General features: G+C 40.6%; 1 protein-coding gene across 2 annotated transcripts in view; it reads left to right on the top strand.

Annotated features, from left to right (window-relative positions):
• Positions 1-27,596, top strand: part of LOC137376245 (neuronal vesicle trafficking-associated protein 1-like) — a 78,690-nt gene that overhangs the window by 33,769 nt on the left and 17,325 nt on the right. For both annotated transcript variants that reach the window (XM_068044410.1, XM_068044420.1), the window contains exon 4: positions 26,268-26,378. In XM_068044410.1, the coding sequence (XP_067900511.1) occupies positions 26,268-26,378 (111 nt within the window). The remainder of the gene's footprint in view (positions 1-26,267; positions 26,379-27,596) is intronic.

The following is a 27,596-nucleotide window of genomic DNA, read 5'->3' as shown; positions in this document are numbered from 1 at the left end:
TAGGCCACTTGGCCCCTTGTGCCCACTCCGCCATTCAACAAGATCATGATTGATCTGAATGTAACCTCAGCTCCACAATCCTGCCTACCCCCTTGCTCATCAAGAATCTATCCGCCTCTGCCTTAAAAAAATATTCAAAGGCTGTGCTTCCACTGCCTTTTGAGGAAGAGAGTTCCAAAGACTCACGATCCTCAGAAAAGATTTTTCCTCATTTCTGTCTTAAATGGGTGATTTCTTTATTTTTAAACAGTGACCCCTTGTTCTAGATTCTCCCAGAAGAGAAAACATCATTTCCACATTCACCCTGTCAAGACCCCTCTGGACCTTGTATGTTTCAATCAAGTCACCTCTTACTCTTCTAAACTCTAAAGGATGCAAGCCTAGCCTGTCCAACCTTTCCTCATAGACAATGCACCCATTCCAGGTATTAGTCTAGTAAACCATCTCTGAACTGCTTCCAACACATTTGCATCCTTTCTTAAATAAGGAGACCAATACTGTACACTACTCCAAATGTGGTCTCATCAATGCCCTGGGTAACTGAAGCATAACCTCTCTACTTTTGTATTTGACTCCCCTCGCGATAAACGATTACATTCTATTAGCTTTCATAATTACTAGCTGTACCTGCATAATAACCTTTTGCAATTCATGCACGCGGACACCCAGATCCCTCTGCATCTCAGAGCAGTGCAATCACTCACCATTTAGCTTGTATGCTTTTTTTATTCTTCCTGCCAAAATGGACAATTTCATATTTTCCCACATAAGACTCCATTAGCCAGATCTTTGCCCGCTCACTTAACCTATCTATATCCCTTTGTCCTCTTATGTCCTCTTCACAACTTACTTTCCTACCTATCTTTGTGTCAAATTTAGCAACCATACCTTCAGTCCCTTCAACCAAGTCATTTGTATATAAATTGTAAAAAGTTGAGGCCCCAGCACTGATCCCTGTGGCTCACCACTCGTTACATTTTGCCAACCAGAAAATGACCGATTTATGCCTACTCTGTTTCCTGTTCGCTAGTCAATCTTCTATCCATGCCAATATGTTACCCCCTACACCATGAGCTTTTATTTTCTGCAATAACCTTTTGATGTGACATCTTATCAAATGCCTTCTGGAAATCTAAGAACAGTACATCCACTGGCTTCCCTTTATCCACAGCACATGTTACTTCAAAGAACTCCAATAATTTGGATTAACATGATTTCCCTTTCACAAAGCCATGTTGATTCTGTCTGATTACCTTGAATTTTTCGAAGTACCCTGCTATAACATCTTTAATGATAGCTTCTAATGTTTTCCCTTTGACAGATGTTAAATTAACTGGCCTGTAGTTTCCGGCTTTCTCCTTCCCTTTTTGAATATTTGCTATTTTCCAATCTAATGAAACCTTCTCCAAATCTAGGAAATTTTGGAAAATTAAAACCAATGCATCAACTATCTCACTAGCCACTTCTTTTAAGACCCTAGGATGAAGTCCATCAGGATCTGGGGACTTGTCAGCCCACAGCTCCAACAGTTTGCTCAGGTCCACTTCCCTGGTGATTGTAATTTTCTTGAGTTCCTCCCTCCCTTTTCCTGATTTACAGCTATTTCTGAGATGTTACTTCTATCCTCTATAGTGAAGACTGATGCAAAATACCCATTCAATTCATCTGCCATCTCCTTATTTTCCATTATTACTTTCCCAGACACATTTTCTATAGGACCAACACTCACTTTGTTGGCTCTTTTTTAAATGTCTATAGAAACTCTTACTATCTGTTTTTATATTTCTAGCTAGCTTTCTCTCGTACTCTAATTTTTCCCTCCTTTATTGAAATTCAAGCTAAGGTTTTTACTTTCCATGAGGAAAGTTTATTCATTCTCTTCCCTGGATTCCCTCTTCTGCATACTTACCTGAGAGCTGGCAGGTGTCCCCTTTTCTGGAGGCCAGCAGTCACTTATTGTTGGTTATTTTGTCCCAATGGTTGAAATCAGCTCGGCAGGTTTTAGTTAGTTTCCTATCAGAAAAGCACTGGGTTACAATCTCCCGCCCTGTTCTAGGTTGCTGTGAGCTCTTTGGAGAAAAAGATTTTGCTGTCTGAGTAGTGAGTCTGCTGTATATCAGAATTGACCTAAATACCAAATGAGAATCTCCTGGGGATTCTATAGGGATTCGAAACTCAATATATCAGTTTGGTTGCAATTTGATTTGTGCGCTTGTTTGGGTCTGTAATGTAAAATGGTATCTGTTAGGTACAGTATCCGGCCCTTAAAGTGCTCTGCTATTGTTACCCTGCAAATGATTCACATTGATGATCTTATCTTTAAAAGACTGTTTATTTGGAACTACAATTACTTTAATAAAGAAGCCAATTAAAAACTTCTTGCATCCTGTGTTTGAAAGGCCTGATTTTTAACTACTCCACTCGAGCAATTTGCTTCCATCTGTTCCCACTTCCATTATAAATTTTATACTGGCGAGAATGCAAAATGGAGGTTGCTGCTGGTATAATCCGTGCCAACGTGATACTTGTGTGAAATCAGCATGAAACGCCATCTTTCAGGTCCCTAGGCTTTCTGCCAATGTCTCACTGGCTCAGATGACACGAAAGTTACATCAGGTACCTTGCCAGTTTTTTTGGGAGATCCTGATTGAATAGAAATCATGGCTATGACGACGTGCTTGCTATTATTTGTTGCAACGGGCTCTTGTCTTAGTCATGCCTGGATTGAGATGGCTGGCTCCCACTGGACAGATGATTTATAAGAAGTTGTAGGTGAGGCTCAGCATCTAGAAACTTTTGCAGACGAATTGCACCATTTCCAGAATACTAGGAGTTGCGTCTTCCTGCAGATTCTGTGTTAGCAAGACCCACTGTGTGTTAAGCTGACAGTTTTAGTAAGTGTAAGCCTTGGCACAGGTACCATTCTTGTCTTTGAGGCAGAAGTTACATGGGTTCAAGCCTCATTCCAGAACCTGATCATATAATATGAGTGAACACTTTAGTGCAATACCTCAGTAGGGAGGGAGTGCTGTTTTGGATTTGCTGTCTTTCGGATGAGACATTAAAGTGAAATTCCCATCTGATTGCTCAGGTGGACATAAAATATTAAATGAAGAGGGGAATTATCTAGGCCAACATTGCTCTGTCAACCAACATCGCTAAACTGCTATTTATGGGAGCTTGCTCTGCATAAATTGGCTGCTGTGTTTGCTTACATGACATTGACTACAATTCATGGGATGTCTTGGGGATATGAACTGTGTGTTCCTAATGTTAGTCTGTTTAAATAGTTGCACTGTTTTTATTTGTCTACAATGAAATAGGACAATTGCATCAAATTATGTAAAGTTCATTGTTATTTTCTAGATTTTTACATTTCTGGTTTTATTGCACGTGTCCAATTTCACTGAATATTGGGGTTGATTATACAGAGAAAATTTGGATAAAATCAGTGAGGTTGGACTATTTTGAAATGTTAGGTGATCTGCTTCTGTAAAATAGTTGCAGTTTATGTGCCCGTAAAAAGACAGACTTGTATTTATATGGTGCCTTTCAAAACCTCAGGACGTTGTAAAGCACTTGATAGTCAACACAGTACTTTTGAAGGGTATTTACTGTTGTAATGTTATTTAACTTTGATGTACTCGTCAGAGGCTGATAAGTCAGCCAAGTTATCTTACCTGATTTAACTGGTTGGGCACCATGTAGGAGATGTATAATTGCCAAATTCTTCTTCCCCACTTTTTCTTGGCTTCCTAGACACTTGCACAAACTGTGATGCTGTTTACATTCTTGGTTATTGAACATGTTTAGGTTTCTTCCTCCAAGCCTTCCTCTCCTCCCTGGTCCTAATCTCTGGAACTCCCTCCCTGAACCTCTCAGCCTCTTTCCTTCTTTAAGATACTCCTTAAAACCTAAGTCTTTGACCAAGCTTTTGGGCATGTGCCCCAGTATCTCCTTATGTGGTTTGGTGTCAGATTTTGTTTGATGACACCCCTGTGAAATGCCTTTGATGTTTTATATGTCAAGGCACTATATGAATAAATGCATGATTATGACAGCATCACTACCAATGATGACAACTGATGCTGGAGAATACCTTCGTAGGCATTTGCCATCCCACAGCACCTTACTGCTTTCTGGTATCTCTCCTATTAGTTTAGCTGCCAAGTGTGAACTAGCCAAAGCTGATATATCTTTAAAAAGACTGGCACTGCCTGAATGTGCTCATTGAAGAGCACTTCATCCTTGTTCCCCTACATTAGCAATCATGTCCACCATCTCCACTTATGAATGAATTTACTAGTGGTAGCATTAAAGGAACACTCTCTGCACACAAAGTTCAAGAAGCATTATTATATTACTTATATAAAGACCTACAAGTAACTTTTATTATACTGTGAGCTCATAGCAACTCCCTTAAGTGGTGTCTTACTTACGCTAGTGCTTCTGTGAGGTTTTTGCTTCAGAATAAAAGGTGGGAAGCTGTTCTGGCTCAGACAAGGACACAGCTCCCTGTCTCCAGTGCTGAATGTCCTCCCTGTACCATTGATATTGATGGCCACCTTGGTGTAAGAGTTCACAAAGTAGCAGGACCATGTCCTCCTCTTGAATTCACCCTTTGGCCAAGTAACAGAATTTTGAAGAGATGTAACGTAACTTAGCATAGTGCGGATGCTGAAAGGAAGAAACAACAAATGTGGCTAAGACAGAAGGAAGTAGGTGAGGGCAGCAGCAGGAGTTGAATGTGTGAGTGCAGGCAGTTAGTAGAGGAAAGGCTTTTGAAGCGAGGGAGAAAAAATTGCTAGATCTGTGCTAAATCCTGTCTTTACAGGGTTTTGTAAAGTGTAAGAGATGTGGAGTTTTATCTTGGAAATTCTGCTAAGGTCACTAAATTTCACCCTGCAATGCAGCCAGGATTTAAAAACTACACTGCTAGCATTCACCTGCCTATCCCCCTCTCCACTTATGCTGGCTAAGTATCCAGATCAGACATCAGCAATCTGAATGAAAGCATACCTCCTTCCTACAGTTCCAGCATCTGTCAGTCTGTAATTGTTCTGCCTGCTGTTTCAGTAACATGTCATCCACTCACCACTGAAAACTCTGTCTGCTATTTAAGAGCTATAGGTTGGCTTTGAAAAGCAGTACAGTTGAGGCTTCTGTTTTTAAATAAGGCTGAAGCCACTAAAACCAGTTGAGCCTCCTGTAGGTGTCATCGGGTGGGTGGAGCAGTGCTCCCTGCCGCTGCCACCCCCCCCAATCTGCTCCACAATTGAAAATTGGCCCTTTGCATTTATATATTGTATTAATATTTAGAGATACAGCACTGAAACAGGGCCTTCCGCCCACAGAGTTTGTGCCGACCATCAACCACCCATTTATACTAATCCTACACTAATCCCATATTCCTACCACATCCCCACCTGTCCCTATATTCCCCTACCACCTACCTATACTTGGGGCAATTTATAATGGCCAATTTACCTATCAACCTGCAAGTCTTTTGGCATGTGGGAGGAAACCGGAGCACCTGGCGAAAACCCACGCAGACACAGGGAGAACTTGCAAACTCCGCACAGGCAGTACCCAGAATTGAACCCGGGTCGCTGAAGCTGTGAGGCTGCGGTGCTGACCGCTGCGGTGCTAACCACTGCGCCGCCCCAAATCTGGTGCCTTTCACATCAGGATCTCTTGTTGCTTTACAGCAATTAATTATCTTTTTAAAGTATAGTTACAATTGTTTTGTAGACAGACATGACAACTAATTTGTGCACAACATGGTTTCACAAGCAGCAATGAGGGAAATGACCAGTTTATCTGTTTTGGAGGTGTTGATTGAGGAATGTTTGTTGGTGAGAACACCGGAGAATGCTCTAATTTTTTTTATTCTTTCATGGGATGTGAGCGTCGCTGGCAAGGCCAGCATTTGTTTCCCATCCCTAATTGCCTTTGACAACTGAGTGCCTTGCTAGGCCATTTCAGAGGGCATTTAAGAGTCAGTTACATTGCTGTGGGTCTGGTATCACATGCAGGCCAGACCAAGTAAGGACGGCAGATTTCCTTCTCTAAAGGATGTTCATGAACCAGATGGGTTTATATGATGATCAATGATAGTAATAATGTCATGAAACTGAGAGAATCTTTCAATTCCAGATTATTTTAATTAAGTGAATTTAAATTCCACCAGCTGCCATGGTGGGATTTGAACCCATGTCCCCAGGGCATTAGCCTGGGCCTCCAGATTACTAGTCCAGTGCTGTATCTCTAAATCTAAATGATACACTTATCAACCCTGTCAGCTAATCTCATTACCTCGTCTTCAAAGGTTTCTGATTGGTTGAGAGACATGATGCATTACTCTCAGATTCTTTGGGCTGAATCTTAATCCCCCAAAACAGGAGGGTTGGGGGTCAGGTGAGATGTTAAAACATTGAAAATCACAAACCCAACCTCAACCTGCCCACTTGGGATAAGAACTAGGCAGCCAATCCACTCCGAGGAGACAATTAAATATTTTAATGAGGCTGGCAGCCTCTTATTTAACTCACTTTGCAGGTTTAACCTTGGGCAGTTGGGTTTCTCAGGCCTGTGGAAAAACCAGGCAGCTGAATGGAGGTGAGGAGAAGCTAAGTGATTTCTTCCTCTGCCCCAGTTAACTCCCTAGAGTTGGGGTTAAGACATCCCACCTCCTTCCCATGCTCCTACATGCAGCAGCAGGTGATAGCTGTGGACTCATTGGGAGTGCTCCCCCCCCCCCTACTGGAAGCCAGGTCTGTCAGTCAGGCTGACTTCTAGGTGGGGAACCTGTCAAAGCAAAACTCTGCATACTGTGGAGTCAAAATTCCACAGCATGTAGGTAACTGCAAATTTCCCGGTTTCCTGAGAGAAACTCCAGTCATCCGTGTCAAAATTCAGCCCATAATGTCAATGTTTCATGGTTCCTATGCTTTTTTTATTTGAACCTTGCTATAGTGTGTTGAAAAATGATTTGAACATTTTCCAAATTACCAATATTAAATCCATAATTTCATATCAGCAGGATCCAAAGAAATTTGTCCCAATCTAAAATCTGCCTTTCTACTATCCTTGTCCATTTTAATATTCCTTTTGTTCCTCAGTTTGACTTTTTTATGACTGCCAGCTCCTTCAGTTTACTTTTCCTATATTTTTAAAAATAATTATTTTTTGATTTTTAGTTTAGTGCTGACCTCCTTATCTTTAGGTCTTAAATATTTTTCTTAGGCTTTTTTTTCCTGTACTCCCTAAGGTCGTCTTGAAAATTAACCTGCAAAAAAAAAAATTATTGTCCCATTTCTCACTGATCCTCTGAAAAGTTGTTTTCATAGTCTACCATTCCAAGGGTTTTATTTGCTTGCGTGTCATAGTAAATTGTGCATTAAGGTACAGTTGTTTTGTTGGTTAGCATTCACCAGGTCAGAAGATCGATACAGTTGAGGACAACCTTTCAACCAGTCTTAGCACATCTGTTCAGAAAGACTCTAATCCACTAAGTACAGCATTGAAGTTTCTTCTTCGGAAGAAAGGGTCCGAAGAAGGGTCACTGACCCGAAACGTTAACTCTGCTTCTCTTTCCACAGATGCTGCCAGACCTGCTGAGTGATTCCAGCATTTCTTGTTTTTGTTTCAGATTTCCAGCATCCGCAGTATTTTGCTTTTATTGAAGTTTCTTAAATGGTTTCAGGATTTTCATTTCCACTGTCACATTGTGGGCCTGCTGCTCCTTCATGCCAACTTTCCCTCATGAAGTCCCCATAAGGCACCGACTTCACGATGCAAAATTAACATAGTGTGGGGTCTGATTGACAGCACCTGACCCTGATTTTTGCAAACTAATGAAGTCCCATCAAAGGATGTCTCTCTTGCCTCCCGAAACCCACGAGTTAAAATACCATCTGGCATGAATGTGGCATCTAGCCAGAGGGTGCAACCACTATATTAACCCCTTGTGTTGCACTGTTGTTGGGTGTGTGGAAGGTTAAAATCAGCTCTATATTCACTCATACTGGAATCGTTCTAGTGAACCTTTGCTTGTATCCTTCCATGACTCCAGCACCCACTTCTGTTTTGTAATGTGCATACTCTATTTGTTAAGTCTGTCATACCTGTCATGATGCCTGATGTATAATTGAACATTTCATCAGCGAGAAAATGAATAAACCTCTCCAGCTGTATGTCCCCTTTCTAAAACCAGATCGAGGCACATACAGTCATCTGAGCTCACTGACCTATATTGGCTCCCGTTCCAGCAATGCCTCTATTTAAAACTTTTCATCCTTATTTTCAAATCCCTCCATAGATTTGACCCTCCCCATCAGTAATCATCTCCAGCCCGACAACTCTGCATGCCTCTAGCATGTCACATCACCATCAATGGCCTTACTTCAGCTATTAGACCTAGACCCTAAGCTTTGGAATTCCCTCCATAAACCTCTTTGCCTTTCTATCTATCTCTGCCTATCCTCATAACCTGCCTCTTTTGAACAAGCTTTAGTGTCCTGTCCAAATATCTTCTTACATGGCTTGGTGTCAAATTTTGTCTGATAATGCTTCTGTGAAGCACCTTGGACCATCTTATATTTAAGATGCTTTATAAATGTAAATTGTTGTTCCTGTAATGAACTTCATGCAATACTCCAATTATGTTCTAACCAACTCCTTATTAAAAATTCACCGCCACTTCTTTGCTCTTTATAGTCCTCTCCCTGTTCTTTTTTTCTCCGTGTACTTCATCACATTCCTTTGGATTTAATTGTATCTGCCACTTATGTAATCTCTCTGCTAATCTTTCTGTGCTGAATTTGATTCGGGCGCTGTGCTATTGCGTCCTTTAAACTCAGTGGAGTGCCGCATTCAGCGGCTGCTGAGGAGCTCACGTGATATTGCGTGCAGGGGCTCATTTAAATAGTGGGGGTGGAGCGCCTACCCCTGATGACGTGTGGGGGTGTCCGGTGCCACACTGCAGGCGCCGATGCTATTTTTAAAGGGCTTTAAGCCCTTGCAAATAATTGCAATTTTTAATGGGAAAATATAATTGATTTTTATTAAATATAAAAATAAGTGATGGAGGCCCTTCCCCAACCGCCTGAAATGACCATCAATTGATTTTTCAAATACCTTGCTGATGCAAGGCTGGGGTTTAGATGCCTGGAGATGTAGAAGGCAGGAATAACATTTTCACAGCTTTGATATCATCGCAAAAGAGGAAAAGGAGATTGTTCATTGTGTCATGATTTTCAAACAACGAGGATGTCGGGAGGAGACTGAGGTTGTAGAGTTGTGTATTTGGAGCATGGAAGGAACAAGGGGAAATTCGGAGTATGGCTAATTCTAATAGTATTGATAAAATAGAGCCACTGAAAAGTTGGAGATTAGAGATGCAAGGAATTAACTATTAGCTTTATCTTTTATTCTCTGCAGGAGTGCAAGAGATGTGTTAGCAAAATGGGAGCAATATTTGAATTTTGAATGGACTTGGGCTTTAGGGAGAGATAACATTTGGCCCATCAACGGAGTTCTAATGGAAACATTTCAACCTGTGTGCATGATGTGTTCAATTTATAACTGAATAAAGAACAGATTTATACTTTGTTTAGTTTACCATTTCTTCACAATTTTACAACCAGGGACAGTGTATTTGGTACCACTCGTATCCACCAGCATTAAAACCATATCATCTTGTAATTAAAGAACATATGAAATAGGAGCAGGAGTAGACCATATGCCCCTTGAACCTGCTCCGCCATTTATTACGATCATGGCTGATCTTTGGCTTCAACTCTACTTTCCCGCCAGTTCCCCAAATCTCTTGATTATCAGAGAGACCAAAAATCTGTTTATCTGAACCTTAAATATATTCAACAATGGAGCATCCATAACCCTCTGGGGTAGAGAATTCCAAAGATTCACAACCCTTTGAGTGATGAAATTTCTCCTCATCTCAGTCCCTTTATGCTGAGACTGTGTTCCTGTGTTCTAGATTCCTCAGGCAGTGGAAACAACCTCAGTCTACCCTGTCGAGCCCCTTTAGAATCTTGTACATTTCAATGAGATCACTTCCTATTCTTCTGAACTCCAGAGAATATTGACCCAATTTAATCAACCTCTCATCATAGGACAACCCTCTCATCACAGTAACCAATCTAGTAAACCTTCACTGTACCACCTCCAATGCAAGTATATCCTTCCTTAAAATATAGAGACCAAAACTGCGCACAGTACTCTCTCCAAACCCCAATACAATTGTAGCAAGACCTCTTTATTCTTGTACTCCAATCCCCTTGCAATAAAGGCCAACATGCCATTTGTTTTCCTAACTGCTTGCTGAATCTGCATGTTAATTTCTGTGTTCCTTGTACAAGTACACCCAAGTCCCTCTGAACATCAACATTTACAAGTTTTATGCCTTTTGGAAAACAAAAATTCTGCTTTTCTATTCTTCCTACCAAAATGAATAACCTCGCACATTCCTACATTATATTCCATCTGCCACCTTGTTGTCCACTCACTTAACCTGTCTATATCTCTTTGCAGCCTCTTTGTGTCCTCCTCACAGCTTGCATTTCCACCTAGCTTTGTATTGTTTGCAAACTTAGCTATATTACTCACTGTGCAAAGATAGCTGGTAGGTCAGAAGATTGGACAGAATTTTTTTTTTAAAAAAAGCAAAGAATGACAAAGATTAAGGAGAGAAAAATTCGAGTATGAGAGAAAGCTAGCTAGAAATATAAAAATATAGTAAGAGTTTCTACAGGTTTTTTTTTAAAAAGCTAACAAAGTGAGTGTTGGTCCTATAGAAAGTGAGTCTGGGGAATTCATAAGGGAAAATAAGGGGATGGCAGATGAATTAAAAGGGTATTTTGCATTGGTTCTCACTATAGAGGATACAAGTAATATCCCAGAAATAGCTGTAAATCAGGAAATGGAAGGGAGGCAGGAACTCGAGAGAATTACAATAAGCAGGGAAGTGGTACTGAGCAAATTGTTGGTGCTGCAGACTGACAAGTTCCCAGGTCCTGATAGACTTTGTTCTAGGGTCCTAAAAGAAGTGTCTAGTGAGATAGTTGATGCATTGGTTTTAATTTTCCAAAATTCCCCAGATTCAGGGAAGGTTCCATTAGACTGGAAATTAGCGAATGTAGCTCCTTTATTCAAAAAGGGAGCGAGTCAGAAAGCAGGAAACTACTGGCCAGTTAGCTTAACATCTGTCTTGGGGATAATGTTAGAAGCTGTGATTAAACTCTAAAATGAAAGTGAAATATTGCAGATGCTGGAAATCTGAAATAAAAACAGAAAATGCTGGAAACAGCAGGTCAGGCAGCATGTGTGGAGAGAGAAGCAGAATTAATGCAGAGTTAACGTTTCAGGTCTGTGGCCTTTAGATTAGATTAGATTAGAGATACAGCACTGAAACAGGCCCTTCGGCCCACCGAGTCTGTGCCGAACATCAACCACCCATTTATACTAATCCTACACTAATCCCATATTCCTACCAGACATCCCCACCTGTCCCTATATATTTCCCTACCACCTACCTATACTAGTGACAATTTATAATGGCCAATTTACTTACCAACCTGCAAGTCTTTTGGCTTGTGGGAGGAAACCGGAGCACCCGGAGGAAACCCACGCAGACACAGGGAGAACTTGCAAACTCCACACAGGCAGTACCCGGAATCGAACCCGGGTCCCTGGAGCTGTGAGGCTGCGGTGCTAACCACTGCGCCACTGTGCCGCCCGTCTCTTTCATCAGAGACGTTCTAGCAGGGCACTTAGAAAAATTCAAAGTAATCTGGCAGAGTCAACATGGCTTTGTGAAAGGGAAGTCATGTTTAACCAATTTATTGGAGTTCTTTGAAGAAGTAAAGTGCTGTGGATAAAGGGGAACCGGTAGATGTACTGTACTTAGCTTTCCAGAAGGCATTTGATAAGGTGCCACACCAAAGGTTATTGCAGAAAATAAGAGCTCATGGTGTAGGAGGTAACATATTGGCGTGGATAGAAGATTGGCTAGCTAACAGGAAACCGAGAGTAGGCATAAATCGGTCACTTTCTGGTTGGCAAGATGTAATGAATGGTGAGCTGCAGGGATCGGTGCTGGGGCCTCAACTTTTTACAATTTACATATAAATGACTTGGTTGAAGGGACTGAAGGTATGGTTGATAAATTTGCTGACGATACAAAGATGGGTAGGAAAGTAAGTTGTGAAGAGGACATAAGGAGGCTACAAAGGGATATAGATAGGTTAGGTGAGTAGGCAAAGATCTGGCAAATGGAGTATAATGTGGGAAAATGTTCAATTGTCCATTTTAGCAGGAAGAATGAAAAAGAAGCATGTTATCTAAATGGTGAGAGATTGCAGTGTACAGTATTGGTCTGCTTATTTAAGGAAGGATGTAAAAATGTTGGAAGCAGTTCACAGAAGGTTTACTAGACTAATATCTTGGGCGGGTTATCTTGTGAGGAAAGATTGGATAGGCTAGGCTTTTATCCACAGGAGTTTAGATGAGTAAGAGGCGACTTGATTTGAAACATGCATGCTCCTGAAGGGTCTTGATAGGGTGGATGTGGAAAAGATGTCTCCCCTTGTGGGAGAATCTAGGGGTCACTATTTAAAAATAAGTGGTCGCCATTTAAGACCGAGATGAGGAGAAATTTTTTCTCTGAGGGTCGTGCGTCTTTGTTTCCACCGCCTTTTGAGGAAGAGAGTTCCAGAGTCTTTAAATAATTTGAAGGCAGAGGTAGAAAGATTCTTGATGAGCAAGGGGTGAAAGGTTATCAAGGGTAGGCGGAAATCTGGAGTCGAGGTTATAATCAGATCAGCCATGATCTTATTGAATTGCAGAGCAGGCTCGAGGGGCCGAGTGGCTTACTCCTGCTCCTAATCTGCATGTTCGTATGTCTCTCCATATAAGTCATTAATATAGATTGTAAATAGCTGAGACCCAGCACCGATCTTTGCGGCACTCCCATAATTACAGCCTGCCGACTTGAAAATGGCCTGTTTATCTTTACTGTTTGCTTCCTGTCTGTTAACCAATCCTCCATCCATGCTAATATACCACCAATTCCATGAACCTTACTTTGCATATTAACCTTTTGTGTGGCACTTTATTGAATGCCTTTTGAAAATTTAAGTATACTACATTTATTGTATCCCTTTATCTACCCCATAGTTACATCCTCAAAGAACTCTAATTAATTAAATACGATTTCCTTTTTAAAAAAACTTTGCCTGATCATGCTATGATTTTCTAAGTCCATTGTTAAGCCTTCCTTAATAATAGATTCTAGCACTTTTCCGATGACTGATGTCAGGCTAACTGGCCTGTAGTTCCCTGTGTTTTCTCTCTCCTTCCTTCCTTCATTGAATAGTGGTGTTACATTTGCTAACCTCCAATCCACTGGGACCATTCTGGAATCCAGAGAATTTTGGAAAATTGTAACCAGCGCATCCAATATCTCTGCAGCTGCCTCTTTTTAGAATCCTAGATGTGGGCCATCAGTTCCTGGGGATTTGTCAGATTTTAGTTCCTTAAGTTTCTGCAGTACTCTTTCTCTGCTGATATCAATTACCTTAACTTCCTCACTCTTATTAGCCCCGACGTTGCCCTCTATTTCTGGTATGTAACTTGTCTTTTGCTGTGAAGACAGATACAAAATATTAGTTCAATGTCTCTGCAATTTCCTCATTTCCCATAATTTTTCCTGTCTCTGCCTTTTAAGGGACCAGTGTTAACTTTAACTACACCTTTTTACATACTTGTAAAAGCTCTTACAATCTTTTTTTTAATATTCCTGGCTAGTTTACTCATTGTAGTTTTCCTCTTTTTATAAACTTTTTGGTGGGTGGCCCTCTGCTGGTTTCTAAAACACTCCCCATCGTCAGGCTTACCCTTATTCTTTGCAACATTATAAGTCTCTTCTTTTAATCTAATTCTACCCTTAACTTCCTGAGTAATCCATGGATGGATCTTACTTGCTGAATTTTTGCTTTTTAATGGAATGTACTTTTGTTGAACAATTTGAATTGTTCCTTTTAAATGTTTCAACTGTTTATTTACTGCTATACCTTTTTTAGTCTATTTACCCAGTCAACCTTAGCTAACTCTTCCCTCACACCTAAGTAATTGACTAGGTTTAAGATTTGTGTTTGGGACTGGAATACATCGCTTTCAAACTTAATGTGGAATTCAATTGTATTATGATCACTTACTCCCAGTGGACCTTGTACTGTGCGAATACTAATTAAATCTGTCCCATAGCACAATATTAGATCTAAAATAGCTTTATCCCTATTTGGTCTAACAATGTATTGCTCCAGGAAAGTGTCATGAAAGCATTCTATAAACTCATCTTCCAGATTACCTTTGTCAATTTGATTGGTCTGGTCTATGTGAAGATTCAAGTCCCCCACAATTATTATGTTGCTTTTGTTACAAGCTCCAATAATTTCTTGATTAATACTCTGTCCAATGGTATAAGCTACTGTTAGGGGGCCTGTAACCTACTCCCACCAGCATTTTCTGATGCTGGCCATTCCTAATCTCAACCCGTACTGATTCTACATGATCATCCTGATCTTCTGAGTCAAGATCCTTTCTCACTACTGTCATGTCATCCTTTACGATCAGGGCTATTCCTCCTCCCTTTACATTCTATCTGTCTTTCTGTAATATTGAGTGTCCTGGAATATTTACATTAGTGGGAAAACCAGGAGAGTGGCAGTTGCTTTCTGAATAAGAATTTAGTGAGATTCTTCCACTGTCTTTGTATGTTTTTGCATGTCTTGATCTCGTCAGAAGCTGCGCTGTTCCACCTAGTGATAAAGAGACCTTGTTAAAGTATCACAACTCTGATAAATAACCCCCACTGGCAAATGATTATAAATTTTACAATGAATCTTGGACAAGTTGCCGGAAGTCTGTTGTTTGGTGCCACTCTGTGTGACAGCAGGAGAAGTCTAACTGTGCTTTGACAGTTGGCCAAGCCACACTGCAGCATGTCTTTGGGAACAGGTGCCTGTACCACACTCCTCCAGTGTTTTTTTTTATAACTCAATGGTGAAGCATAGTCTTTACCTCCATATGGAAAATGCCTTCTTGAGAGTTCTTCCTGTTCAACTGTGAAATATCAGACAACCAAGTCTAGTGAATGCAGAAACCATGGGGGTGAATTCCTATGTGAATCATTATTAGTAAATCCTTTCTGTGAAAGGAACTCGAGCACATTTTGGCCTGTGTGGATATACCTCATTATTTCCCTGAAATTGAGAAATAAAATGCAGTCTACCCTGAATTCAGATGTCCTTAATTTGAATGATCTGATAATTCAATTCTTTTGAGCATAAAAATTCCCACTTGTTATTTATGTCACTTAAAATAGATTACTGGATAATTCAAATATTAACAAATAAAGGAACATTAAATTATCAGTAGATTGTGTAAAACATTTTCTGAAACACATTTCTTAACATTCGATCTCCGATTTATCGTGGAAACAGAATCCACTTTACTAGAGGACGTGCATTCAAGTTGAATCTCAGCTGATCAGTGTATGTTCTGATGTCACAAAATGGTGATGTTAAATGCTCAAAAGTAATATTATTCCAGCTGGTTTGTAGGAACTATGTAATATATCTAGTTTTTACAACAGATCAGGTTTCTAAAATTGAGAGAATGAACCTCAAATATAATTCCCATGGTCAGTGGTTTAGTTAATGTTTTAAGTATTTTCTATGATTTCATGACGTGAAGCATGAATTTATTAAACAAAATATGAAACATATGCAATCTAAATACAGCTAAATATATAATGTGGTTCGTAAACACCCAAGCTGTAGATTTAGTTTCTTATTCTATTTGTACCAGATATGATGCTTGGAACAAAATAAGGCAACAAAATGGAATTTTATGTGTTTGTACACTTTTACACAATTGTAATGCCTAGTAAAGACATATATTCCTACTTTTAAGATATGAACTTTATTCAATGGGGACTCTTTGAAATTGACTTCTCCTTCTGCTTAAAAAAATAAAGTGGACAATGTGCTGCAAAATGGCCACCGAAGGTCAGATGACGTGGCCTGTGTATTCAAACACTGCTTCACTGTCTTGAAAGGACAAAAGAATAGATTCCAGACTAAGAGGTGTTGACTACACCCATCCTGAAACCATCAAGCAACATTCCTGAATTGAATGGATTTCTTCTGAGACAAAGAAAGTGTGCGGTAGACACATCATAACAGAAGAATGATACTCATCCAGACATTAATGGATGGCCATGGATTCGAAAACCTGGTCCATTTGTGTGGTCCCACTAGAGAAGACGACCATGTGTCAGGTACCAGAAATGCTAATATGATGTGTTAATATGTGGCCTTTTAAAAGGTAACCCTCGATTAGAGAGAGATCACAGAAACATCACAGAAAAGTGGTCCAGCGAGAGGTGTGGAAAGATGCAGCCTAAACGAGAAGAAGCACTGTTGCTAATTCTATACTTCAGTTTGATGCAGCAGAGAACTGAAAGTGACCACCACCTCCAGTCTGAAATCTTAACTACCAGAAATCTACAAGCACCCTTGCATGCATCTTTAAAAGAGACTGTCCTACTTAGAAGGTTCAACAGGTTTGCTGTAAACCAAGAAAACCTACCATACCTTTGAACTCTTACCCTTTACCTTCTATCTTTTGAGAGTGAATGTGTGCGTGAGTGGTGTTGCAAACATTTTGGGTAATGAATATAGTTCAATAAATAGTTAATCTCTTTTAAACCTACACGAAAACCTGTCACTACTTATTTGGCAAATAAAACACTTTGGCTAACTCATCATTTTAAATAAAACACAATTGCGGTCAATTGGGAGGTGAAAAGTTGGAACCAGCTGTCCATAAGCTGGGGGCTTGTCTGGCATTCTGAACAATCAGACTAAACGAGAGATTTGGAAAAGGGAGGAAAATTGGCCCCTAAAAAAAAAAAACATGTTTTCTCATCGGTATTTTTTCTCTCTGGTATTAGATACAGAAGATATGGCCTGACTCTTATAGCATTAAACATGTAGAGCAGGGAGACATATCCCATTATAAGTTAAATAAGGTATTGAAGATTTAAAAAAGCTTAACTGCCAAGGTGGGAGTCACTTTCAAATAAAAAAAACAAAGAAACCTGAAATAGCAAGGAATTTAGCTAGCCATTTTAATCTTGCGCCTGGACCAGCAGAAACCCGCGTGGAACCTGAAATGGATAAAATTACGCTAGCTAGAATTCGGTTGTGAAGGGAAGAGAGGAAATGCAACTGGAAAAGGAGGAGAGAGAGTATCCGCTTCAAAAGGAAAGAATTTCCATTGAAAAGAGAGGAAATGTGATTGCAGAGGAGAAGCAAGGAAAGAGAAAGCAGCAAGAAATGTAACCAAGATGCCATCCAGAAGTAGAATACCATGGAATTGGTAAAAGGGCTAACTGGCAAATGCTCGAAGGTTCCCTTAGAGATTATCTACAGAGTCAGTTGGTCACTGGGGTAGTGACGGTCGGGGTCATTCTGAGCTTACCAATGCAGGGGGTTGACCTATTACTGGGCAATGACTTAGCACGAAGCATGGTATTGTTTCCAGAGGGTCCCAGAGCAGTCCACAGTAAAGGTCTGCGAATGAAACCTGACCGAGCCCGAATGCTGGACCCAGAAGTGCAATCTGACCCGAACCCGACACATGTCTTCTGCTCCCGTCGGGGTCAGATGACACGTGCCGGGGTCAGGTCACACTTCCGGGTCCGGCATTCGGGCTCGGCCAGGTTTCCTTTACAGACCTTTACCTCACATATAAGGCTATCCAACAGGGCAGTGCAGTGCTTGTCCAGAGACTGGGGAAACTGCGGAGAACAAACAAAATTCTGCACAGCTGCAGAGGGCTGAGGAAGTTCCAAAAATCCGACGGGGCAATAGGGCTAGCAAAGATTAAAGACGCTAAAGGAAAGCCAGTAGAATTTAAAGAGGCCAAGACATAGCCAGAGGAAAGTAAAGAAGCTGAAATAAAATCAGCAGAAGTTGAAGGGAATGCACCAGAGGTATAATTAGCAAAAACCTACAGTAAAGATTTAAATATGGACAAGGAAAGTTCACAAACCGAAAAGCCAAAGTGAGGGAGATGCTTCATCTAGTTGAAGTACCACAGGGGAGTGCACTGGAGGCTGGACAGCTACCTACGAGCAGTAGTGTCCCAGAAGACATTGGGCAGATTGGGGGGTGGTGGGGAGAGAACCCATTCTGAAGTAAAGGGAAAAGGGAAGGTAATATGCTCTAAGGTAAACAGCACTTCTGAAAGCCACATGAAAAATAAAAGTAAGGTCAGTGTGGATTTGCCCACTGAAAAATCAAACGGTCAGGTTCTAAATGGAGAGTCAGAGTTGATTCCGACACTAGGGTCCTGAATCTAAATAAAGGAAGCTATGAAGGTATGAGGCGCGAGTTGGCTATGATAGATTGGGGAACGTTATTTAAAAGATTGACAGTGGATAGGCAATGACTAGCATTTAAAGAGCGCGTGGATGAATTACAATAATTGTTCATGGCACAAAGGGTGGCTTAACTGTGGCTTACAAAAGAAATTGGGGATAGTATTAGATGCAAGCAGGAGAAATACAAAATGCCCAGAACAAGCAGCAAACCTGAGAATTGGGAGCAGTTTAAAATTCAGCAAAGGATGATAAAGGGATTCATTAAGAAGGGGATAATAATGAGAGTAAGCTTGCAGAGAACATTAAAAACTGACTGTAAACACTTCTGTAGGTATGTGAAGAGAAAAAGATTAGTGGAGACAAATGTGGGTCCCTTACCGTCAGAAACAGGGGAATTTATAATGGGGAACAAAGAAATGGCAGACCAATTAAATACATACTTTGGTTCTGTCTTCACAAAGGAGAACACAAATTACCTCTAGGAAAGTTGGGGAACATAGGGTCTAGTGAGAAGGAGGACTGTATGAAACCAGTATTCGTAAGGAAATGGTGTTAGAGTAATTGATGGAATTGAAGTCCGATAAATCCCTGGGCCTGATAATCTACATCCCAGAGTACTGAAGGAAGTGGCCCTAGAAATAGTAGATGCATTGTTGGTCATTTTTCAAAATTCTATAGACTCTGGAACGGTTCCACTGGATTGGAGGGTAGCTAATGTAACCCCACTATTTAAAAACGGAGGTAGAGAGAAAACAGGGAATTATAGACTGGTTAGCCTGACATCAGTAGTGGGGAAAATGCTAGAGTCCATTATAAAAGATGTAATATTGGAGCACTTGGAGAACAGTGACAGGATCGGACAAAGTCAACATGGATTAACGAAAGGGAAATCATGCTTGACAAATCTACTGGAATTTTTTGAGGGTGTAACTAGTAGAATAGATAAGGGAGAACCAGTGGATGTGGTGCATTTGGACTTTCAGAAGGCTTTCGATAAGGTCCCACATAAGAGATTAGCATGCAAAATTGAAGCACATGGGATTGGGGGTAAGGTACTGACATAGATAGAGAACTGGTTGGCAGACAGGAAACAAAGAGTAGGGATAAACGGGTCTTTTTCCAAGTAGCTGGCAGTGACTAGTGGGGTACTGCAGGGATCGGTGTTAGGACCCCAGCTATTCACAATATATATTAATGATATAGATGGGGGAATTAAATGTAATATATCCAAGTTTGCAGACGACACAAAGCTGGGTGGGAGTGTAAGCTGTGAGGAGGATGCAGAAAAGCTGCTGTGTGATTTGGACAGGTTGAGTGAGTGGGCAAGTACTTGGTAGATGCAGTATAATGTGGATAAATGTGAGGTTATCCACTTTGGTGGCAAAAACAGAAAAGCAGATTATCTGAATGGTGATAGATTGGGAAAGGGGGAGGTGCAGCGAGACCTGGGTGTCCTTGTGCACCAGTCGCTGAAAGTAAGCATGCAGGTGCAACAGGCAGTTGAGGCAAATGGTATGTTGGCCTTCATAGCGAGAGGATTCGAGTACAGAAGCGAAGATGCCTTGCTGCAATTGTATAAGGCCTTGGTGAGACCACATCTGGAGTATTGTGTGCAGTTTTGGTCTCCTTATCTGAGGAAGGATGTTCTTGCTATGGAGGGAGTGCAGCGAAGGTTCACCAGACTGATTCATGGGATGGCAGGACTGACATATGAAGAGAGATTGGGTCGATTAGGCTTGTATTCGCTAGAGTTTAGAAGAATGAGAGGGGATCTCATAGAAACCTACAAAATTCTAACAGGACTGGACAGACTAGATGCAGGAAGGATGTTCCCGATGGCAGGGGAGTCCAGGACCAGGGGTCACAGACTAAGGATAAGGGGTAAGCCATTTAGGACCGAGATGAGGAGGGATTTCTTCACCCAGAGAGTGGTGAACCTGTGGAATTCTCTACCACAGAAAGCAGTTGAGGCCAAATCATTAAGTATATTCAAGAAAGAGTTAGATCTAGTTCTTAGGGCTAAAGGGATCAAGGGATATGGGGAGAAAGCGGGAACAGGGTACTGAGTTTGGATGATCAGCCATGATCGTATTGAATGGTGGAGCAGGCTCGAAAGGCCAAATGGCCTACTCCTGCCCCTATTTTTCTATGTTTATAAATCGAAAGCTAACCGAACACCGCAAATTAGATTCAGAACCCTGAACAAAGAGCAGGAGGTGAACCAGATGCCTCAGGGGGGCCAGAAAACAGTTTTAACACCTGCTGTTACCCTAGAGAGAATTATCAATGTGCCAAAACCTGAACGATTAAATCCATGTGTTGTTGAAGTAGCAGTTAGGGGATTAAGGCCTGTACAGGCAGTGGAATTTGCCTACAGCCAAGAACATTGCAGTAATGGAAATTTGCATATTACAAACCTTGGAACAGAAAAGATGTCTCTACAGCAGCCTGTGCAATTCGATCCCTTCAAGTACCCACAAGTCCAACTCATTTCCACTTGGCCCAAAACTCACCAAAGCCACATGTCTGTTGGTATTAAAATTCCCAAAGTACTGCAAACAGATGCTAGAGAAATCCAACACCTTTTGACACCACATAACTGGGATTTAAAAGTGGGAAATGGATAGAAGGCACCAGGTCTTCTAAACAGAAACCTTCCTAGGGCCAAACTTGAAAGCAAAAAGAACACAGTTATAATTGTACCTCATCTTAAAGGTGATAAGAAACCCAAACCTAAATGGGAAATGACTGTTGCAGATAATGCCAACTATAGCTGTTGTAAGATTGAGGTGTGGATGTCAAAATGAGTGCAGAATGCATGTTCATGTTTCTCTTACTTTACCCTGAAAGCAATCAAGATTTCATTTTTTTGTGCAACAGGGGCATATCATGCCCAGTAAAGAAATATCATCATATTCCTACTTTTAAGATACAAACTTTATTCAATGTGGACTTTTTTGTCCACGTTTTCTTTTACAGGAGAAGTCAATTTAAGTGCGCTGCAAAATGGCTGCCAAAGGTCGGATGACCTGACCTGTGCATTCAAACACTGCTTCACTGTCTCGAAAGGACAAAAGGATACATTCCAGACTAAGAGATGTTGACTACACCCATCCTGATTTCTTCTGAGACAAAGACGGTATGCGGTAGATACATCATAACCGAATGATACTCATCCAGATATTAATGGATGGCCATGGATTCGAAAACCTGGTCTATTGTGTGGTCCCACCACTGGAGAAGACCATGCGTCAGGTACCAGAAATGCTAATATGATGAATTGTGACCTTTTAAAAGGTAATCCTCTGGAGAGCGAGAGATCACAGAAACACCACAGAAAAGGCAGTCCAGCGAGAGGCAGCGGAAAGATCCAGCGTAAACAAGAAGCAGCAGCTCTGCTGCTAAGTCTGCACTTCAGTTTGGTGCAGCAGAGAACTGAAAGTGACCGCCACATCCAATCTTAACTACCAGAAACCTACACCTCAACAAGTTGAAGACTACAAACACCCAGGCCTGCATCTTTAAAAGCCTGTCTTACTTAGAAAATTCAACAGGTTTACTGTAAACCACAAACACCTTCCCCACCTTGAACTCTTACTCTTTACCTTCTATTTATCTTCTCTTGAGAGTGAATGAGCATGAGTGGTGTTGCAATCATGTCAGGGAATGAATATTGTTCAATAAATAGTTAATCATCATCTGCTTTAAACCTACAAGAAAACCTGTCACACTGTGTTTATTTGGCAAGTAAAACACTCAAGGGCTAACTCATCATTTTAAACAAAACACGATTGTGATCATTTGGAGCTGAACAATGGGAACCATCCATACTCCTTATCACCTGCCCATAACACAATGAAACTTTGTGTAAAATGTTTAGAATGTAAGCAAGGTGAACTCTAACAGACATGTATACATTTTTTTTTTTGTTACTCCGTTCTTTAACTGGTATGTTTAAATTGAGGTACGCCTACATTTTACTTCGTGATAGAAAAGTAGCCACTGGTCCTATTAAGTTACTTTTAGTGATGAGTGGCTGGGTTGAACATAAACTGAGATGTTACAGTTGACTTTTGAGTAGCAATTTTTGATTGCCTTACAGAACAATTGAGTGGCTGTCTTGATCAGCACACATTGGTACTGGTAAACAAGAAATGCAATCGAAAAGGGAAGATTTATATGCACAGGGCATGCTGAAATGCAGTGTTGAATCTAACAATAATAGGATCAGTGAGCTCGCTGATAGGAATATATAATTTTCTCTCATGGATTTTCAATGAGTGATTCTTGTATGCCAGCTGAAATATGCTGCAGTCAGGCAGGCTGTATGACATTGCTGGATTGGTCGGGGTGATTCTAGATAGAAAAACAGCTGCAGCAGACCCTGTAGCCAAGCATCAGTGTGTGCATATGGTATGAATCAGATGGCATCAAACTGGCAGTGTTGCTCTATGCCTCACGGTGACTATATTTTGCATTCAGGGTCAGACTATGTGTATGTTTTACAACTGCCTCTTCAGTCGCAGGGGACCTTTTTGATACAAGTTGTCAATATTCCTTAGACGATGAATGGTACTTGGCATATGTCTGCATCATACACTAGCGATCCAGTAGTATAGTCTAATAACTAGGCCTGAATACAATATATTTTCTGTATCTGTTTGAAAAATTTCCCTTCTATTGTCCATTGATACTAGGAATGTCCCACATAATCATGGTTAACTGGCACTGGCATATACATTTATTAGATGAAATGATTTGAGCTTCTGACCATTTAAAACTATCCACAGAAAATGTGGTCTGATCAACACAAAGCATCACTTACCCCACATCTACACCATATAGCTTTCTTTTTATAGAAGCCTAAGAGAAGGGCTAAGGCCTTTAGTGCTGGACAACATTAAGGCTATAAAGAGTGAGACAAAAAGTGAGATGAATCAAAAAGTGATGACTTGAGTTTCAAATGCCAGCAACTTGCAGAAAGAACGGAGTTTGAGGTAACTAAAGAATTCTTCATATCATTCAATTATAAAATTAAACCACAGCTATCCGTTTTGTCAGTTTAACATTGTATATCACATTATGTTAACTGTTTGGTTCATCTGCCCATTGAGTAGGATAATGGTTACATCACTGCCCTACCTTCAGTCAGTAAATCACAAAAGTGCAAATCATCTGTCTAAAATATTTTTAAACAACTTTTCTCCAGTAACATTTCTGCTCAAGACCAATTTTCCTTTTATTTTTTCGCACCTTAAGCTCCCTTTCTATGGAGACCGATTTCTAATAGATGTGAGGCTTCTTAATTCTGGCACATTTAATTAATATGGTATTCCATAAATCAGCCACACTCTGTGGAAAGATTAAATATGGTGCAATTCAGTGCGCATCTCATTCACGTTCTGGCCATTCTTGCATCTTCTTGCATTCTTGCCGTGTTGAGGCTAAGCACATGGTCTCATAGTCAACCTCATTTATTCACAATACTATGCAGTTACTTCCCACTGCCTTCTGTCTGCATAGCTCCATTGCTATCTGTCCAGGTGTAGCCAGAGAATCTTCTGCAGTGGCTTCTGTTTCTGCTCTTACACTGTCACCTCTTGAGTCCCCAAGGATCTATTCTTGGCCCGCTCCTATTTGTCACTAACCTACATTTGATCCAGCAATGCCCCGATTTTAAAATTGGGCAACCCTCATAACCTGCTACAGCAACCCCATGGGACTTCACTGAGGCAGGCAGCCTGAAATTTGAAGTCTTTCTTAGGTGAGCAATCTGTGGAGACGTGCCCGGTGTCAGCACCTCTCCCTGAGAATGTTGATGAGGCTGAAGGACAATTTCTATTGATCCTTGGGCCTCTTGGTTCAGGTGCACATTGCTCAAGTAGCACTGAGTCTAGGTCTTATGTTCAATTCCTAGCTAAAATCTAAACCGTCACACTGGACATCTTTGAACCACTTTGGTTGTTACTGTTTTTAAGTGTCTTACTGCTAAATAAGATCACCAATAAAAATTGGGCATAATCCTAAAACTTATGAATTAAACTGATATGATGGAATGATCCAAATTAACTTATGAATTGAAAGGCAATTGCAGTCAATTCATGTCAAGCTGCAATGCAAAACACTAGAATGATAATTTCATTCATTTTCTAACAGTAACATAGAACTGTGCATTTGTTTGTCTTTTTGGATTGTACACTTTGAACCATGCAGTAATATTTGTCAGTATGATTTCTTGTTTTGCAGGATCTATTAATAAATTTTCTAATAGTTAATCACAGGCTTTGTTAACCAGTCACATGAATTAAGATAAAAGCAAAATACTGCGGATGCTGGAAATCTGAAACAAAAACAAGAAATGCTGGATTCACTCAGCAGGTCTGGCAGCATCTGTGGAAAGAGAACATCTCCGCTCAGTCCGCAAGCAGGACCCTGAGCTTCCGGTTGCTTGCCATTTCAACACTCCCCCCTGCTCTCATGCTCACATCTCTGTCCTGGGATTGCTGCAGTGTTCCAGTGAACATCAACGCAAGCTCGAGGAACAGCATCTCATCTACCGATTAGGCACACTACAGCCTGCCGGACTGAACATTGAGTTCAATAATTTCAGAGCATGACAGCCCCCCACTTTACTTTCATTTTTAGTCATTTTTAGTTATTTTTTCTTCCTTTTTTTTTGCATTCCTTTTTACATTTTTTGCATTTATTTCATTTCATCTTAGTTTGTTCAGTTTGCTTACCCACTGTTTTTTTCAGGTTGTTTTTCTTCAGGTTTGCACTTGCTGATGTTCTATATTTAGTATATTCACACCTAATCTGTACTAATGCTTTGTCTTTCAAAACACCATTAACATATTGTTTGCCTTTGCTCTGTGACCTTTTGGTCAGCTATGTGGCCTGGTCCAATCTGCACCTTCTCCTTTGTTATCTCTTGCCCAACCCCCACCTCACTTGTTTATAATCTGTGACTTTTCTAATATTTGTCAGTTCCGAAGAAGGGTCACTGACCCGAAACGTTAACTCTGCTTCTCTTTCCACAGATGCTGCCAGACCTGCTGAGTGAATCCAGCATTTCTTGTTTTTGTGTCACATGAATTAAGAGTTGGTACCCAGATGTTGAAACTAATGGACCTAACTTTTCAACCATGTGTATACGTTTCGCATTCAGTTGCCCTAGTTTGTTTGAAAAATGGAAAGGTGATGCTTTGCAGTTGCAAAAAATGCCCATTTGTATTAATCTGTAGTCACTCGATTTGTTTTCTACACTGCTTTCAAATGCCCTTCTCGTTTCACTTATAATATTGCAGCTACTGCTTGAACTTCAAAACTTAATTACTACATTTATTGTGCACTAAGAGGCTTAATGTTCCTTCAAATACAGTTGCTTTCAAAGCATTGTGGTTTTTCAGGTGAAAAAACAGCATGCTCAGTCCGCACCAAAACTGCGCCGTACATATTGGTTAGGGTGCCATGTGTAGTTGTCCAGGACGCCTGCCTGAAGCTGGTATTGAGGTCCTGGGCCTAATGCTTGTTTTACCGAAATCGGCTCTAAACTGACGGCAGCATCTGGATGGGGATGACGTGAAGAGAATGACCAGCACTAATTTTTCTCTGTAATATACTGAAAGGCCAATTATTACCAGTTTATCATTTTAATAATCTGTAAGGAAGGGGGAACAATGCTGCTATGTTGTAAATTACAAAAATATAATTTCTCTGAGATAAAATTGGGAACCACTTGTAAACGTGTGTAATTTCCTTTAAAAATAATACCAAACCTTTTCTTTTTTTGCAGGTCACAGTTCTCATTCTCTTTGCACTGGCATTTCTTACCTGCATAGTGTTCCTGGTGGTGTACAAAGCTTACAAGTATGAGCACAGCTGCCCAGATGGATTTGTCTTCAAGGTGAGAACTTCACTTCAACAAATTAACAATAAGACAATGTGCAATTATTCTATAAAAATGCATTTATACTGCTCATGCTAATGTACTATGAATTTGAACATCAGCTACATTTAACTTGCACCGTCCCATTTGCCCCTGTTCTTATAGACCTACAGTGGCTCCGAGTTCAGCAACACCTCAGTTTTTTAAAATTATTATCCTTGTCTTCAAATACCTCCCTGGCCTTGCCTCGTCTTAGCTCTGTAACCTCACCAACCTCACTACCCTCTGAGAACTCAAATTTAAAACCTAGCATTCCACCAATTCTGGCCTCTTGTACGTGCCCGATTTCCTGTGCCCTATCATTGCCAGCCATTCTTTCAGCTGTCTAGACCCTAAGTTCTGAAATACCTCTCCTAAACCTTTTCCATCTCCCTCTCCTCCTTTTTATGATGTTCCTTTAAACCTACCTCTTTGACCAAGCTTTTAGTCACCTGTCCTAATATCTCCTTTATATGGCTCAGTGTAATTTTCTTTTTGTCTGCCAACTCCTGTGAAGCACTTTGGATCTACAAACTAAAGGCAATGAATAATTAGCAGTTGTTGCTAGGAAATAGTAATGCAAAATTGAAATAGTAATAGTTATTTTCTCAATTTTTCTGTCCTCCTCTCATGAAAATATTAACTAATTGATGCAGTATGGGGGTTTCAGGGGTGCCAGCGGTCTCCCAGTACCTCATTCAAATGGTCATTGCAACTCAAGGAGGCAGGGGCATGTGAACTGAGCCTGATCCTGCCCCCCCCGCCCCCCACAACACCATAAACATAGACTTCTATTAAATGATCAGGAGTGCGAACCTGGGTGATTTTCTTTCCCCCTTCCTTAACCCAGGAATGTTGAGTTATTTTCTATTTTGCTTACTGTCATCCTAGTCAAGGTAAACCAGCTCAGCACAAGTCGAGAATCAAACTGAAAAGTTCATCATTTTGGATTACCTGGTTAGATACTTGCAAAGGTTTTTGTATTTTTCTTTAGGCTTTTGTTTTACTGTATTTCGGTGCTGAGGGGTTTGTATTTTTTTTGGTTTAAGGATGTGACACTTGCTCTAAAGAGCTCAATTAATTAAATGATTTGTGCAGACTGACTTATTTTCAGTGCTGCTATACTTGGGGAGATTTGAGCACATGCTATATTCCAGATAAGCCAAGAAAGTGGTGTTCAGCTGCCTTTTGTGCTGC

Source organism: Heterodontus francisci, chromosome 1, assembly GCF_036365525.1.
Source record: "Heterodontus francisci isolate sHetFra1 chromosome 1, sHetFra1.hap1, whole genome shotgun sequence".
NCBI lineage: Eukaryota > Metazoa > Chordata > Chondrichthyes > Heterodontiformes > Heterodontidae > Heterodontus > Heterodontus francisci.
Note: the sequence above shows the minus strand (reverse complement) of the source record. Positions and strands in the feature narration are given on the sequence as shown.